This window comes from Sceloporus occidentalis, unplaced genomic scaffold (assembly GCF_023333645.1).
Source record: "Sceloporus occidentalis isolate IW3139 unplaced genomic scaffold, rSceOcc1.0.p SCAF_7, whole genome shotgun sequence".
Classification (NCBI taxonomy): Eukaryota; Metazoa; Chordata; class Lepidosauria; order Squamata; family Phrynosomatidae; genus Sceloporus; species Sceloporus occidentalis.
The window spans coordinates 17,599,599-17,615,377 of NW_028316987.1; the positions used below are offsets into that span (position 1 = coordinate 17,599,599).

Consider the following 15,779-nt stretch of genomic DNA (forward strand, 5'->3'; position numbering starts at 1 on the left):
ACTTTTGTTAACACTATATATAGTGGCTGAAAAAAACCCTTTACTTCTCTTGACCAGTTATTATTCAGATATTGGGAGTGTATAAAATAAAGCCCTTCCAGAAAATAGTAATGCATGGGTGTGCTTAAGTGGGGAAAGACAATGACAGAAAAAGCCTTGGCTTCTAGCCCTATAGGACTTCATAAATTGGTCGAAGAAAGGGACAGGTAACCAGTGAAGTAGCTGTAATGGCACTTGTTCCCAGTAACTGGTCTGGTTGATAGAGCTGCTAGGTGAATTTGCAAACACTTTTCAGACATATTATAGTAGTCTAGGTGCAATGCAATTAGAGCATAAATCACTGGACTGCTCTGATTTTTATTCAGGAATAGCTTGCATATCCCAAAAAACTGGGCAAAGGCATTCCTGGCCACAGTTTATACCGTGAATATCCAGACATAGAATACAGCATGTGTAAATTTTGAATATGTGTTTGCAAGGGGATTGAAGTGACATCTGAGGCAGGTTAAACTCATGTTCCTGGATCAGCAGTACTGTGGATTAAGAGCACCTCTGCCTTATATGGATTAATCTACAGTTTGTTTGTCCTCATCTGGCTCATCATAAGCCTCAAGCATTGGTTCAGCACTACAGCACCTTCCCTGAAATATGATGGGAGCTTCTGAATGATTTATTTCAGTGGTGTAGGGATTAAACAGCATGGGGGACAAGATCATACCCTATGTGACACTGTTTGTTTAATGTTGCTTCATAGAAGCTGCTTGCCATTTCTTCAAAATGCATTGAGAACCATCTATCTCTATTTCTGTCTTTAACAACAACAAGTTTATTGATTAGTCAGCTGACCGTATCAAGAAATGCACAATACAAATTGCAAAATGCAAAATAGAAAATCCGAGTATCAAAATATATACAAAAATAAAACTTGGTCACATCTAAAAACACATATAAAATTACGACAAGAGTTAAGAGTTAAAACCAATACTAGCTAAATAAAAGCAAATATAATAAAATAGGGTGCAAAATACATTAGACTAAAATAAGACAAACCACCTAAAATAGGGTAGAGGAAATCAATATTGGGTATTAAATAAACTCATCTCCATGGCACGAGACCCTGTTTTGTATGATAAATTGATCTCTTAAATAAGCAGCTTTTACAGTAAATTTTGCAATACATCGCACTATGTGTAAATTCTGTTCCGAAAGGAGATGGGACAATTTGACAGTGGGATCCCAGTTTGTCATGTTGACCAAAATGGTTCTAAGTAATGGGATATCTCCTGATCATATAGACAACAATTGAACAGGATATGTGTAATGTCCTCTACAGCTGAAACGCCACAAATACATATTCTTTCGTGGTAAGATATTTTTTGAAATCGCCTTGTTCTTACCATGGAGTTCAGTTGTTCAAATCTGGTTCTAGTGAATGCTATTCTCTGGCTCTGTGTTAGGTGTGACCTATGTGACACTGTTTGTTTAATGTTGCTTCATAGAAGCTGCTTGCCATTTCTTCAAAATGTATTGTGAACCAGCTATCTCTATTTCTATCTTTATCTTTCACTATCTGTCCATCTGTCTATCCAGCTGTGAGTTATTCCTGTCTCATTGGTTGACTTAAATTTGTCTCAGTAATACTACCAATAATAACAATGTTAAGAATAATATAATCTTTCTATAAGCAGTTTGCCATACAGCTTCCTATATCTGAAATGATTTTTCAAAGTACTGTATAAAAAGTAATAAAAACAAATTTTAAAAGAATTAAAACATTACAATGCATGGTACTGAATAAAAGATTTAACATCAGAAGATTTAAACCACAATAACCAACTTAGGCAGCATTATATCGCTGTATCAATTAACTCTACTCAGGAAAACCTGGAGTTTAGATACCACAACACACTTGAATGTCTTGCCTCCAAACTGAAAATTAAAGACATACTGTAAATGATACAGTCTGGCATGTTGGAGGGAGGGCTTTTTAAAATAACAGTCCCACTGTTAACTCCTTTAGGCTAAGTCAGTGATGGCGAACCTATGGCACGCGTGCCAGAGGTAGCACTCAGAGCCCTCTCTGTGGGCACACCTGCTGTCACCCTAGAACAGAGTTTGCCAGAGTTTCTTACTAGAAAGCCAGAGGGACGTGGCACTTTGCAATAAATAAGTGGGGTCTGGGTTGCAATTTGGGCACTTGGTCTGTAAAAGGTTCACCATCACTGGGCTAGGTAAAACAGTTCTCAGACATAAGGAAATACTTGCTTTTCCTGTTACTTATTAGTCCATCTCTGGTTGCCTTTAACAGTCAGGAAGAGTAGAAAGAACATATACAGTACATGTGGTTGGCTTCATAAGTTGCAAAAAATTCTGTTCATATCCTTGTGTTTGCACTTTGTCTGAGTTATATGAGGCCACTGAGAAAAATGGGCTACTAATTTGGTACTGGCTGAAGAAGGAAAGGCCTGCAAAGTCAGCATTGCTGAACACATTTTAGAGCAACATAATATTGGATGATAATCTCTAATGATAGTTCATAGAAGAAGACTTAAAACAAGCTATATGGAATACTTATATATTTCAGAATGATTATAGCGAATCTATTAAATTACGGTATATATTTCAGACTGATTGTAGCAACTCTCTTAAATAATTTTGAACTTTTTCCAGTTGCCATTTTTACATTCAGAATTGTTTGCTAGTGTCTGATAATATGTGATTATTATCTGTCCAATTATGAATAATTGAGATGACTAACATCTTAGTTATTGCAGGGAAATGTGTTTATGAGAAAGTTATGCATACATGTGATAAACATACCTTTTCTCTTGTGAGATCCCATAATTCAGGAAAAATAGTCAATATTGCAAAGGGCAAAGGGGGATTTTCCATTATCCCCTTCCCCTGAACAACTGCCAGCACCTTGAAAAGGATGTTCAGAGGGTCAGGGGGAAGCATGGGATCTTCCCAAACCTGGCAGAAGCACCTTCTGTGAGCAGAACTGTACTTATGAAAGAGATGTTTTTTATGAGCTATCTCTTCCCCCTCAGTCACCCACCCAGCTTAGCCATTCATCAGACCTCTGACCATTTGTGCATCGAATTTTCAGGAGACAGGAAGGGCTGCCAGCTCTTCAAACAAAGTTATTTCTCTCACAGCTCTCCAACTCCGCTATATTATGTTACTGTTTATACTTGACTATAAGTCAGCCTCATATATAAGTCGAGGTCAGGTTTTGGGACCAAAATTATGGGTTTTGATATGACCTGTGGATAAGCCGAGGGTGAAACTTATGGGCATGTAACAAAGGATCTAAAAGATGAAGCAAAGGAAAACAATGCAAAAGAACTTACAAAATTCCAGCAGGCATTACTGCTTGTGCTTATACTTGAAGCTGGATGGATGAGATAATAGAGAGGGGTCAGTGCTCCCAGGACAGATTATGCTCTTGCTTTTCACCAGGGGATGGTTCCTTTTAAAATAAGAATTAAAGCACACTATTTACATTGAGTAAATCGACTCAGGTTTTTGGGGGTGAACGTTTGATTGAAATGTTTAGACCTATACATGAATATATACAGTAGTTCTCTGTTGTTTGCATCCTTACAATAAGGCTTCGTTTGTGCCTGAGCATAACAGAATGGGTTGTCAGCACTGGAATAAAAGACTTAATAAAGAATGTTTCAATCCACAGAAATCAACTGTAGCTCTCTCTTTTAAAATGTTTGATTACATCAGTCCTAGGCCATGATGAAGGGAAGGGTTATGATTTGGGCTTGCATGAAAGCTTTTGTTTTCTCTGGGAAAGACAGTGGCGAACATTGTAGGAAGTTCTTTATTTGTCTAGGGAAATGAGCAGTGCTGATGGGAACAGGCAGTAGGAAAAAGGGAGATGGACTCTACTGAAATTCACACTCTGGCCGAGTGGCAGAAATAGGCACACAGAAGAGGAATTTTAAAATGGCGGGGCTAGCTCCCATTTCAGACAACTGGAGGATCAGAATGGGTGGCAGAATAAGTGATTCATTGACATGCTGATCTGGCTCAGAATGCTGGCAGGTTTTTAAAAAGAGAGAAATGACATGGAATTTGGTTTCAGAAGGCCACTCAATAGAATTAAATTTATGGTTACCATTGAGCACTTCTGTGTTACCTTGTTTAGATTGAGCTTTTCATATAAATCATTTATTATTTGTGTCCAGATAAATAACTTTGAAACCATAATGTAGTTGTAGAACACGAAGTGTGCACCGAAAAATTGGCGTGTGGTGTTGTGCACTCTCCAGTCGTTCCCGACTTATGGCAATCTTAAAGCGAACAAGAAAATTAAATTTACTTACAGCTGTATCATTTTGTAAAAGATAGGATATGGAAAACAACATAACAAGGAAATTCTTGAGTAGTCCCTTGGGAAGAGAATAACAATACAGTGGTACCTCGGGATACGAATTACCCAGCTTACGAAATTTTCAGGATACGAAAAAAATTAATTTAAAAAAACTGTTTCGGGTTAAGAAAGTTTTTTCGGGTTACGAAAAAACTTTTGGTGCTTTTCGGCGCTATTTTACACCAAATCGCGGCTTTTCCCCATTAGCGCCTATGGGGATTCGGCTTGCGAAAGCCTTTCGGGTTACGAAATTGACAGCGGAACGAATTAATTTCGTAACCCGAGGCACCACTGTACTGTCTTTAAACTTAGATTGTAAGCCTGAGGGCAAGGAACCATCTGACTAAAAGATTGTATGTACAGCGCTGTGTAAATTTACAGCACTTTATAAATAAAGGTTAATAATAATAATAATAATAATAAACTGTTTGTATGGTTCACTGATCTTTGTAGCATTATTTTTGTATGGTTCACAGCTGTGCACTTATAAGGACTTTTAACACCTCAAGGCAGCACAGGCCAAATTTCCGTGTGCCATCTTTGGTGTCACACGATGCCTTCTAAATGTCTTGCTTAGAGTAGAATCCAGAGTGCTTAGTTTTGCAGTTAGATACTGGATTAAATAAAATGTTACTCCTTTTGGTCCAGTCGCCAATTGACAAATTTTCCTCTTCTGGCTCAGGGCTGTTAAGCTGAGTTGACAACAGTATGAGTTTTCCCCTTTAGCTTTTTTGGTCTTGGAACTCCTTGTACAACAGAAAGATTCAAGCAATGGATCTGGAACATAGCCTTGTTGGAAGACAGGGCAAGACCTCAACGTTATCCTGCAGCTGGCAATCATAACAAAAACTTTGCTCTGGCTGATTATCTTTACACTCTGGAAATTCTTAAACTTCACAGAGCTTTTGCTTTGGCTGGTTTAAACGTTATAACCATCAGCCCTACTTCATGGGAGATACTTATGAATTCCTTATGCACAGCGTATCTGTCCCTGTCAGTCAGGCACAGTCGAAACGGCTGACCATGTACTGCAATATTGCCAGTATTACAAGGATATTTGTTCCCAGTTTATATATCAAATCTTGGAAAAGTTCCCAGGCAGATCTGATAGCTTTTATGCTTCCCTCCTTCTTTCAAATTCCTCTAAATCTGTGTTGAAATTTACAAAGTTGTGCATGATAGCATGCTACATTATGAGTAAGTTGGTCAGATCCTATTGTGGCTCAACTAATTCTGTTGAATGCTGTCTGGTATTAATTTAGGAGGTGGTTGATGAGCTGACACACACACACACACACACAGAGAGAGAGAGAGAGAGAGAGAGAGAGAGATATTCTTGTACCTGGGAGTTGTTTTTAACCTCAATTTTCCACTACATTCTGCTTTTGTCCTTTTATGACTGATCTATGGTGGTAATAAAGTTGATTGATCATTGATTGATTGATTTCTAAAGCAGGCTGAAAGCTGGGCAGTTTCAGAAAAGCAGTGGTAAGCTGGAGAATAGTTCCCATAAAATATGAACTTACCTTGAAGAAGACAAATTCTCTCAATATTAACCTTTCTTCTAAACATGTTTGATTTTCTGAATCTGTCTCCTGGACCCTTAATACTTGTGTACATCATTACTTGTTTTGTTACCTATCAAAATCATATGCACCCTGCTTGTGCCAAATTCCTTGCTCTCTATTTTTTCACTGTGCTGGTTTGCCATTTTGCCCCATTTTTAAAATCAGCTGGAGGAAAGTAGACCAACAACAGTGATGGATATGTAACTTCAGTTCTGCTTCACAAGTAATGATTATGAAATACTCTTGGAAAGACTCCTGACTTCATGTATTATGAGTAAGAATATGCACCCTGCTGGTGCCCTATTCTGGTTACAGGATGGAAAAGGATTAATCCATTTCCTGATAAAAATCAAAATCATTTGCTTGGGGAAGGGCTTCTTTGGATCTGGTTTTATCTCTGTTTTTGACTACAGAGTGCAACCACTTTGTTGCTGTTTGAAGTCTCTTGTAAAACGAAGACTGGTTTTTCTTTTTATGACTTTCTTTTTCTCACTGTATTTTTTTCTTTTGCTTAGCTTGGAAAGGCAAGCTATTTGACTGGGACCTAGATAAAAAGGGGCTCACTGTAGTGGCTTTGGGAAGCCTTCTCATTCATCTGAAGTTCTCATTCCTTGCACCTAGAACAGAAACTCTAGAAAAAGAATGGTGTTCTTAACATTTTCACCTCCTTTTATTTTATAGCTTTAATTTCTACTGTGTAAGAACAACTTGTTAACTCTCTCCCATTCTGCTAAGTCTGATTTGTGTCTTTCTTTCTGCTGTGCCTTCCTTCACAACACCCAGTTCTGACCTTGATGTAATCTCCTTGGGTGACCTATTTCCTTTCTACTCATGAAAAGTATGGGCTAACATTGGCCTTTAAAGCTAACCTTCAGTTAAGAGGTGCAAAGGAGGCCACACCTGAGACATTGCTTATAGTTTTCAGAAAATTGCTTTTTACTGTTCACATCTGTAATTCACCTGAAGTTCTGTGGAACAGTATGTTTTTGAATGAATGTTTGAATGAGTGTTTACTTTTAACTTGGGTCAAACAGAAATGTAATACAGTATCATGAGAAATTAAAATATTATCTATTTACTTTCAATTGAACATGTATGAAACACAGATATATTACTCATATAAGTGTGTCACAGCTAAATGTATTTCTGGGTATTTACTTCTTTAACAGAAAATTTGGAAATAACGTGGAAAGCATAGGAAATGGTTCCAATACCACAAAAAAGAGTAGTTCAGTGTGTTTCAGCAACTTTTTATTGAAACAAACTACCAAATACACATGTGAAATCACACAACTAGGTCAGATAACCCTTAGATAAGTTAACAAAAACATTTTAGATCTTCTAGAGAGCCAGTGCAATGTAGTGGGTTTAGCACTGGATTTTAATTCTGGAGATCAGGGTTCAAATCCTTGCTTGTTTATGGAAGCTCTCTGGGTGATTTTGGGCAAGTCACATACTCTCAGCCTCAGAGGAAAGCAAACCTCCTCTGAATAAATCTTGCCAAGAAAACCCTGTGATAGGTTCACATTAGGGCAGTGATGGCGAACCTATGGCACGTGCGCCAGAGGTGGCACTCAGAGCTGTCGCCCTAGCACAGAGTTTGCCAGAGTTTCTTACTAGAAAGCATGATGGACGTGACACTTTGCAATAAATAAGTGGGGTCTGGGTTGCAGTTTGGGCACTTGGTCTGTAAAAGGTTCACCATCACTGCCTTAGGGTCATTGTAAATTGGAAACAACATGAAGGTACACAACAGCAAAGACCTTTGTGTCCATTGCACTGTGGCTCAGCTGTGGCTCAGTGATCACTTAAAAGCCTCCCTCAAAATGCATTAAGTGATTATTCTTTTTTCTTACACCACCTTTTATTTTTATAATTTCCATTTTGATGGCTACATCTGTAGATCCTTAGTTCTTTACCATAAGGGGGGAACTGGTTGGGCAGTCCTTTCTTTCTATTTTGATCTGCGTGCATGCATAATAATAGAACAGCCTAGAGGCAGCTGTTGTTTATCTTGCCTGTTGTAGGCAAGCATAAACACAACTACAGCAGGATTAACTAGAGAAGAATCCCCTTCTTTTTCAGCTCAAGGTTTATTGTATTGTTTACTGTACACATACTCCTGCAAACCAGACACTGAAAGTCTGTTTTTCTCCAGCCTTCCTTCGCCATTCTCCCAATGCTGATGCTGCCAGAAAACATCCAGTTGGTTGACTTACTCCTCCATCTCCCAGTGAGAACTATGAAATGACAATTTAATTTTAATATTAATAATGTGTTTGCTGTGTAGTATTAAGATTCCTTTGAACTATGAAATGTTTGGGTTTTGCATTAAAAAATGAGGTGTTTTAATATAACAAATCATCATGTCTGGACCCATCCCATTTTATAAACAATGGCTTCTAAATGGCTTTCAAATTAGATCAGAAGCAGAGGTTTAAAACTAATTTACAAGCTACAGTTTGAATAAACAGTCATTTGGAGTTGTACCTGAACAGGTTGACTGTAGTTATGTATGTTGCTTTGCCTGAGAAGAGTTGGTAAATCCTTTATACAATCCAAGGTCTGATCTTTCATCTGAATTAGCTCTGTATTTTTAAGCATTTGTTATACCTTGAGACAAGTCTAAAAGTTAATCAGAACGTAGGACGGCTTTTAGCAATTGCTTTGAATTTTGCTAAACAGATTAAATATTACACAAAAATTTAAAAAAATCACAGTTGCTTAAAATACTGTGTAAAATATTAGATAAACTTAGTTGCTTGTAAACTGAAACACATTTTCATAGTTATACTTAGTAAAATACAGGTTATATGTATATTAGAGCCAGTGTAGTGAGCATTGGACTATGAATCGGGAGACCAGGGTTTGAATATCTGCTCAGTCATGGAAACCCACTGGGCAACTCACAGTCTCTCAGCTTCGGATGAAGGCAAAAGAAAAACCTCTCTGAACAAATCTTGTCAAGAAAACACCATGATGAGTTTGCCTTATGATTGCCATAAGTCAGAAGTAGCTTCCTTTCTCTCTCTGTATTGCTGGTCAAACATGGTTAGGAAAGAAGGGATTCTGAAACTATCCCTGTTTACATAGCCTGTTATAGTCAGGCACACACAACTAATTAGCAGAAAATGTCCTCTGGGAAGTACTGTAGTTACCAGTCTAGTTCTCTCTGACTGTAGTAGATTCTTCCCTGAGGATCTGAGAGTGCGGGAAGGATTACTTCCCATTACTCCTTCCTTTCCCAAACCAGAGAAAGAAAGGCAGCCCTCCTTCCTTCCTTACATTATTTTTCTGCCTGAATGGTGTTCAGCAGCAGCATGGAAGAGCCCAAAGAATGCAGCACGCCTGCCATTTTGGGTGCTTGAGGTGGAATGGAGTGACAGTGGCCACTTTTAATAGGGGCTTACTGTATGAGCCTCTGCAGTGGGCATTTTAAATAGGGGACTACTGCATAAGCATCTCTGCAGAGAGACTGCCAAGCCTCATGAGGTTTATATAGTAAGCTTCTATTAAAAATGGCCACCACTTCTTTGCTCCACCCCATCTCTAGCTTCCAAAATGGCAGATTTTAAGATTAAAAAAAAATATAAAAATATTTTAAGGACTTGCTTCTATAATAGAGGTTTAATTTGAAGGTATAATTTTAATTTTGCTAGTTGTTTATGTCACAACTATTAGCATTACTTTCAGTGGTATGTGGGAACTGCGATTTATGAGTAACATTAGTGCAAAAAAGTATTCTGTATGGTGTACAATGGGAGGATATCAATAGGAGGGGTGGCACCATGAGTTACCATTCATGAGTGACACCAACCTTAGGGATGCTACTGTATATAGCCACCAAATAGCTTTCATGTTGTTCATGAGCTCCTCCTTGCATCTCACCTTACTTACTTTTCATGATTTCTCCAGCTGAGAACGTGGCAATTAGTGTTCATGACATCTGGTTCTAGCATTAGTTTTGTGATGGGGTAGAATGGGGTTGGGCTGTGATGAGACTGCAGCTTACCAGGCTGGGAGGTTTAAATTTTCCCATACTGGCTCACCGAGATGGATATGTGTACCATTGTTTTTGACCTTAAATATTTGGTAAATGCAATAACTAATGGGATATTTTGGAATTATGTATAAATAAATTCATCTTCTAAGTATCTTGAGCCTGTTCGTATGTAAATCACACTGAATCTTTCATACCTGATCTATTTCCTGTTTATATAGCTTTGGTACTCTTGACTGCCTTTGAAAGACATGGCCTCTATGAAATAACATTCCAGATTCTACATTATTGCTAACATAGTGGCTACCGTGTCAGTTTTACCCAATTTGTAGAATCCAGTCATGGCAGCATTTTGTCCCAAACTATTGAACAGGTGAGGCAGAAAAGAATTCTGAAATATGTGCTGAGCATAGTCAATCTCTAGAAGAACAGAAAATTTGCAGTAGAACAGTACTTCATTTTAATTTAAGCATTATTTTTTCCTGAGCATTTAGTTTTCTACGAAGATCTGATTAGTTTGTTACATTATGGATGCAGAAAGCAATTCTAAAGATTGCTTGTGCCTCTTCATTATTCTTTGCTGCTAATGACCAAAAATTAGTTAATGGATACATTTTATTTTTATATTTACACAGCTTTGGGGCGTGCTGATTAGACCAGAACAGCCATGTTTCGAAACAGTCTCAAGATGCTTCTTACGGGTGGGAAATCAAACCGCAAAAACAGATCCAGTGGTAAGTGTGGAAGAAGGGAGTATTTTGATGCAACATAGTTACCCTTGTTCTGAAAATAAAGATGGCATGAAAATACTTGCTGCAGGGTGGGGTGGAATATTGTCCCACCAAGTAATCTGTTGATCCCATCCCTTCTGTTGTAGTCCCTATGAAATTCAAATTTCTGCACTAAATGTTAGAATTTCGCCTATACAGTAAAACATAAATAGCCTGCTGTTTTCAGGTTCTCTGGATCAAAATGGCATTTTATTTATTTTATTTTATTTCATTTCTATCCTTCCTTTCTCCCAGAAAGTGACCTAATGTGGCTCACAGATACAATAAAAAATGTAAAACAGTTAAAATCAACTAGCTTGATTTTAAATACATATGTTTACAACTAGATTGATCTGCTTAACCAGTATACCCTCATGTCAATGGGTAGCCCTCTCGCCATAGTGCTGAAAGATCAAACCAGTTAGAGTTGTTGCTGCTGCTGTTCATGCCAATGTGCTGTCTTTGCCAACCCTAAATATGAAAACATTTGCCAGCTGGACTGAATAATAGCTAGAGGAGAAGAGGAAATAATCACCTGCATGACTGCTGGGCAACCACAGAAGCTTCCTTTATTCGTTCCAAATCCTAAGTGATTAATGCCACATTAAGAAAACAGATTTAAATGAGTGAGGTTACAAACCTATATACACTAATTTGGGTGTAAAGACCTATGTGACTTATGCTGCATAAATATGCATAGGACTGGGCTGCAGAGGAACTAAAGATTTTGTATTAAGAGCTGTAATACATTTGTTTTATAATATTCCTAATGTACTGTGCGACTCCTTTCCATCATATAATATGCAATCCTTTCCTATAACATGTGATCCTTTTAGAGAAAAATGTTTATCATGCACTGCACAAAAGGTGAGTTTTCCATGGACTTCTTTTTGGAAGAATTTCTATTCCAATGCTGGCAAGACTGGATAGTTTCATTTTATGAAATATTATCACATCTTATATACAGTGTTTTATTGGATATTCAGGTTCTAGTGTGAAGTTCCAAGAAATTCATAACGAAAAATAAAAGATAAAAATATAAACCAAATGAAAGACAATGGTAGAATTGTAGGACCTGATCCTCATTCTGAATATGTGAGATCTTTTCTGTTTAGATCCACAAGTATAGGATGAGTTTATTGGAATATAAACTGCGCACTTTGTGGTCATAACTGGAGGTCAGCTATGTGATTAAAAACCAAAATCATGTGCCCAAAGGACTGTGAATAGAAGAAAAATGCTTATAATTCCTAATAAACTATCTGCTGAAACAGACTGGCAGTAAGTATTTCGTTGACGCATGCCCTGACGCTGCCCCCCAAGGCAGCGTTACGTGGCCTGCCTGCCCAGACGGTGGGCAGTGTTGCAACACTCTGGTGGTGCAGCGTTCAGATGCCACACACCACAGGAGTGCCGAAGATCTGTGGTGGTAGTGGAAAGGGCAGCTTTTTTTTACCCCCAAAAGGAGCAGCAGTTTGCTGCTTCTTTTTGGACCAGAAAAATGCTGGTTCGGGGCTGTACAGTTGCTGCAGCCCTGACCCGGTGCTCAAAGGGACAACGTCAAGCCACCCCTTTAGGGCCATCTGTACCGGCTGAAAGAAGAAGGAACTTCTTGGCAGTAAGAGTGGTTTGGCAATTGGACCTATTGCCTGGAGAGGTGGTGGGATCTTCTTCTATGGACATATTCAGAAGGGGTCTACACAGTTACCTGCTGGTGATGCTATAGCTCAGTAGTCCCCAAACTCCCCCCTTCCCCTTGGGTGACAAACCTAGTCTCCTCCCCCCCCCCCAAAAAAAAAAGCCTATTGTTTGATATTAAGTCTACTGTTCTATTGCAATTAAAAACAACCAATCTCACTGTTCCCTTTGCACTGGGTCACTGTGGGAGAAGCAACTGTAGCAAAGGCTGACGGCAGGGGAGAAGCTTCTCTGTCACTGCTCCATTAGCTGCTCAGTTGGTGCTTTCTTTGCACCTAGTCACCTTGGGAGCAGCGACCATGAAGCCTCTTGCCCTGGATGAGATGCCTCTCAGTTGCTGCTCAGCCATTTACTTGATTGCTGCTCCCAAGGTGACTAGGTGCAAAGGGAGAAATGTCTCCCTGGTGAGGAGGGACTTTCAATCCTTTACCAGATCAGAGAAGGATTGGTATGTGTCTACTGGGGTCTACTGAGGCCACATGCTCTGGACTGGAGATGTGAATAGGGTAAGAGAGAGATTTTAACTATAGAAGCTGCTTCAAGACAAAAGATTTTTTCCAAGAACCAACTCTGGTTACACCTTCCGCTTCTTTTCCAGAGATGTTCCTTCTCCACATAGCTACTCCACACATAAATATTGTTTCTTCTGCTACCTCTTCCCTTAGACTGTGTGATGAAAGAAAGCAGGAACAGCAGCACAGCTCCAACCTGCCAGTCAAATCCCAACAAAGCTCACACAATTTAAGCAGAGTCCCAAATTTGAAAGCTCCTTTTTGCCACTACTTCTCACTCATCACCACGTGCTCTAACTCTTTGCTCCAGTCAGTCAGTCTGTCCCAAAATGCTGTGGCACCAAGCCACAGAAGTGATGCCCTCCGCCCAAGCCTCATGAGAGTTTCCCAACTGCTACTGCCACTACTAATAAAACATGCAACTAAGGGAGTGAACTTGCTTGTGCATGCGAAGAGTAGATGATACCACAACATGAAGCAAACAGTGAGGCTGTGCAGTGGTTTCAAGAGACCCTGCTTCATGCAACCTCATATGGACCTAAAGGCCACTGGTTCCCACTTTTTTTCTTTCATACCAATAATTTGACTGAAGCCCCCCCGCCTTTACCTTGCCATCCCTCTGGATCTTTTCACTGCCCCCGGGGTAGTGGTGGTGGTACCACCCACTTTGAGAAGCACTGCTCTAGCTAGATTTCCTGCATTTATCAAGGGGTTGGAATCAAAGGCCTAAAGGGCCCCATTCCATTTCTGTGATCTTGGCCAACAATTCAGGAGGTGGCTTTGGACAATTTATCTTCAGTTTTCTTTTCCATATGGAAAGTATGATATGGCAGTTGCATACGATATGACTTTTCCTTCACTTCCTGCTACCTAGCCTCAGCTATCCATCCATATTCCCTTGTTGTCTTTTATTCTATTCATTAATCAACTTTCCATTTCCTTTGCTCTCATTTATTCCTAGAAAACATACATTTCTTCTCTTTTTTCTTCCTTGTTCAGATGCTTCCTTAAACTCCATCTCTCCTTTCTAATTTTTGAGTTACTCTTACCATCTTCATTTCTATTACTGTATATTCAAGATTAATGTTATTTGATGTGATTGCTTTGTTACTATCATTTTATTTCTTCCCTTTGATATTTGCTAATTCTGCTTTCCAGTAGAGGCCCTTTTTTGACTTATAAAATCCTGCAATGTGCCATACTGTGTAATGTGCCATGCCATGCAATATTTTATTTATTTAAGCACAGTTAACACAACAATAGAGTTCTAATCTGAGGAGGTTACAATTTAAAATACTAGGGAGGATGGCCAGAAAAACAGAAGGAGGATGAAGGTTAAGGTATAGGCAGGAAGAATATGTATTTTATTGAGCTCTTTGTAGTTTGTCTTCATTTCAGTAGAGGTTATGTGAAAGGCTTCATAGAAAGATTTTTAAAAAGAGTTTCAGAAGAGATTTGAAAGAAGACACGGTATCATGTTGGTATTCTGACAGGCAGTTTTCAGCCATTTACAACAGCTAATGAGAACGAGCAAAGTGGCATGTGCAGTGGGTGACTTTTACACAACTGAGTGTTATGAAACTGAAGAAGTCAAGCTACATGCACAAATATAGCAGTTTATAGAAGCAGAAAGGTAAAGGGAAAAGGCCATTCTGGACTGTGAAATATAGGAGAAGCACTTTGTCTTAGATCTACCAGTGGATAGAAAATTAATATAGCACAGTGATGTGAATACTTTTGGCAGTAGAGTTCTGGGTAAAGGTGTGGGAGTGAAGATGTAGCAGGAGAAGGGAAACTTAAGCGCTGTCTAGAACAGTGGTTCTTAACCTTTTCTTCACAACACACTCCCTTTAAATACCTATTGTTACCGTGGACCACCAGCACTTAATTCAAGATATAAAACCCTAAAGTGCATTAAAAAGTTTATTCATGTAAAGTTTATTTAAGTTGTTCATCAAGGATCTTCTAATTATGGGAGAAAGGAGAATTAAGTAAATCCATGCACTCTTATTGTAATATTTTTTTTCCTAATCAAATTTTTATTATGTTTTTATAATAAAACACATAAGGTCTGTAGAATAATGACAATCAACAATAACAATTAACTACAAGAGCCAAGGATATATGTCCGATGAATACTTATTCTTCAGCAGAATCAGAGAATTAATTATCAGCAAGAGACAGAGAGTACAGCCTGTCAAGTTGTAGAGGGTCCGTCAAAAGATCCATCTGTGAAGCAGGAGTTGGATTCAGTGGGAGTGATGAATAGTATAGTCAATAAAGATAATTCTGTATTGTTGAAATATTTTGGTCCTTTTCTGTCTAGTGCAAAACCTTGTCATAGCAGACAGTTTCTCTATCAACCGCATACCCCAAATTCTAGTCCATTAGTTCTCAATTGAGAGGTCACCTGACTTCCAACATTTGGTTACTTGTAATCTGACAGCAGTAATGAGAAAAATGATCGGTTTCCTATGTTTCAAGTTAGAATAATCTTTAACAAATATAGAAAGCAAAATCAAAATTGGACAGAAATTTACATTTTGATCAGTGATACATGAAATTTGATACAGAACTGAATCTCAATCGTCTCACCTTAGAACATTCACTATTATAATATTTTATTTATTTATTTATTTATATTAGGCATTCAGCATGTCATCATTTACATTGTACACGAATGTAACCACTCAAAATATAAACCATCTAAATGAGCAACTTCAATTCTAGTTCTGTCTGTAACTTCTTCCTAGTTTAACCCTTCATCTGAGAATATTTATGTTTACTTGGTTATCTGAAACAGTGACAGATAATAATCCCAATCTAAAGGAAAAGGAGACAAGA

General features: G+C 38.4%; 1 protein-coding gene across 4 annotated transcripts in view; it reads left to right on the forward strand.

Moving 5' to 3' along the window:
* The window catches only part of TANC2 (tetratricopeptide repeat, ankyrin repeat and coiled-coil containing 2), a 248,381-nt gene that overhangs the window by 11,187 nt on the left and 221,415 nt on the right, over positions 1 to 15,779 (forward strand). For all 4 annotated transcript variants that reach the window (XM_089532213.1, XM_089532214.1, XM_089532215.1 and 1 more), the window contains exon 2: positions 10,591 to 10,689. In XM_089532213.1, the coding sequence (XP_089388339.1) occupies positions 10,623 to 10,689 (67 nt within the window). In that variant the 5' untranslated portion in view covers positions 10,591 to 10,622. The remainder of the gene's footprint in view (positions 1 to 10,590; positions 10,690 to 15,779) is intronic.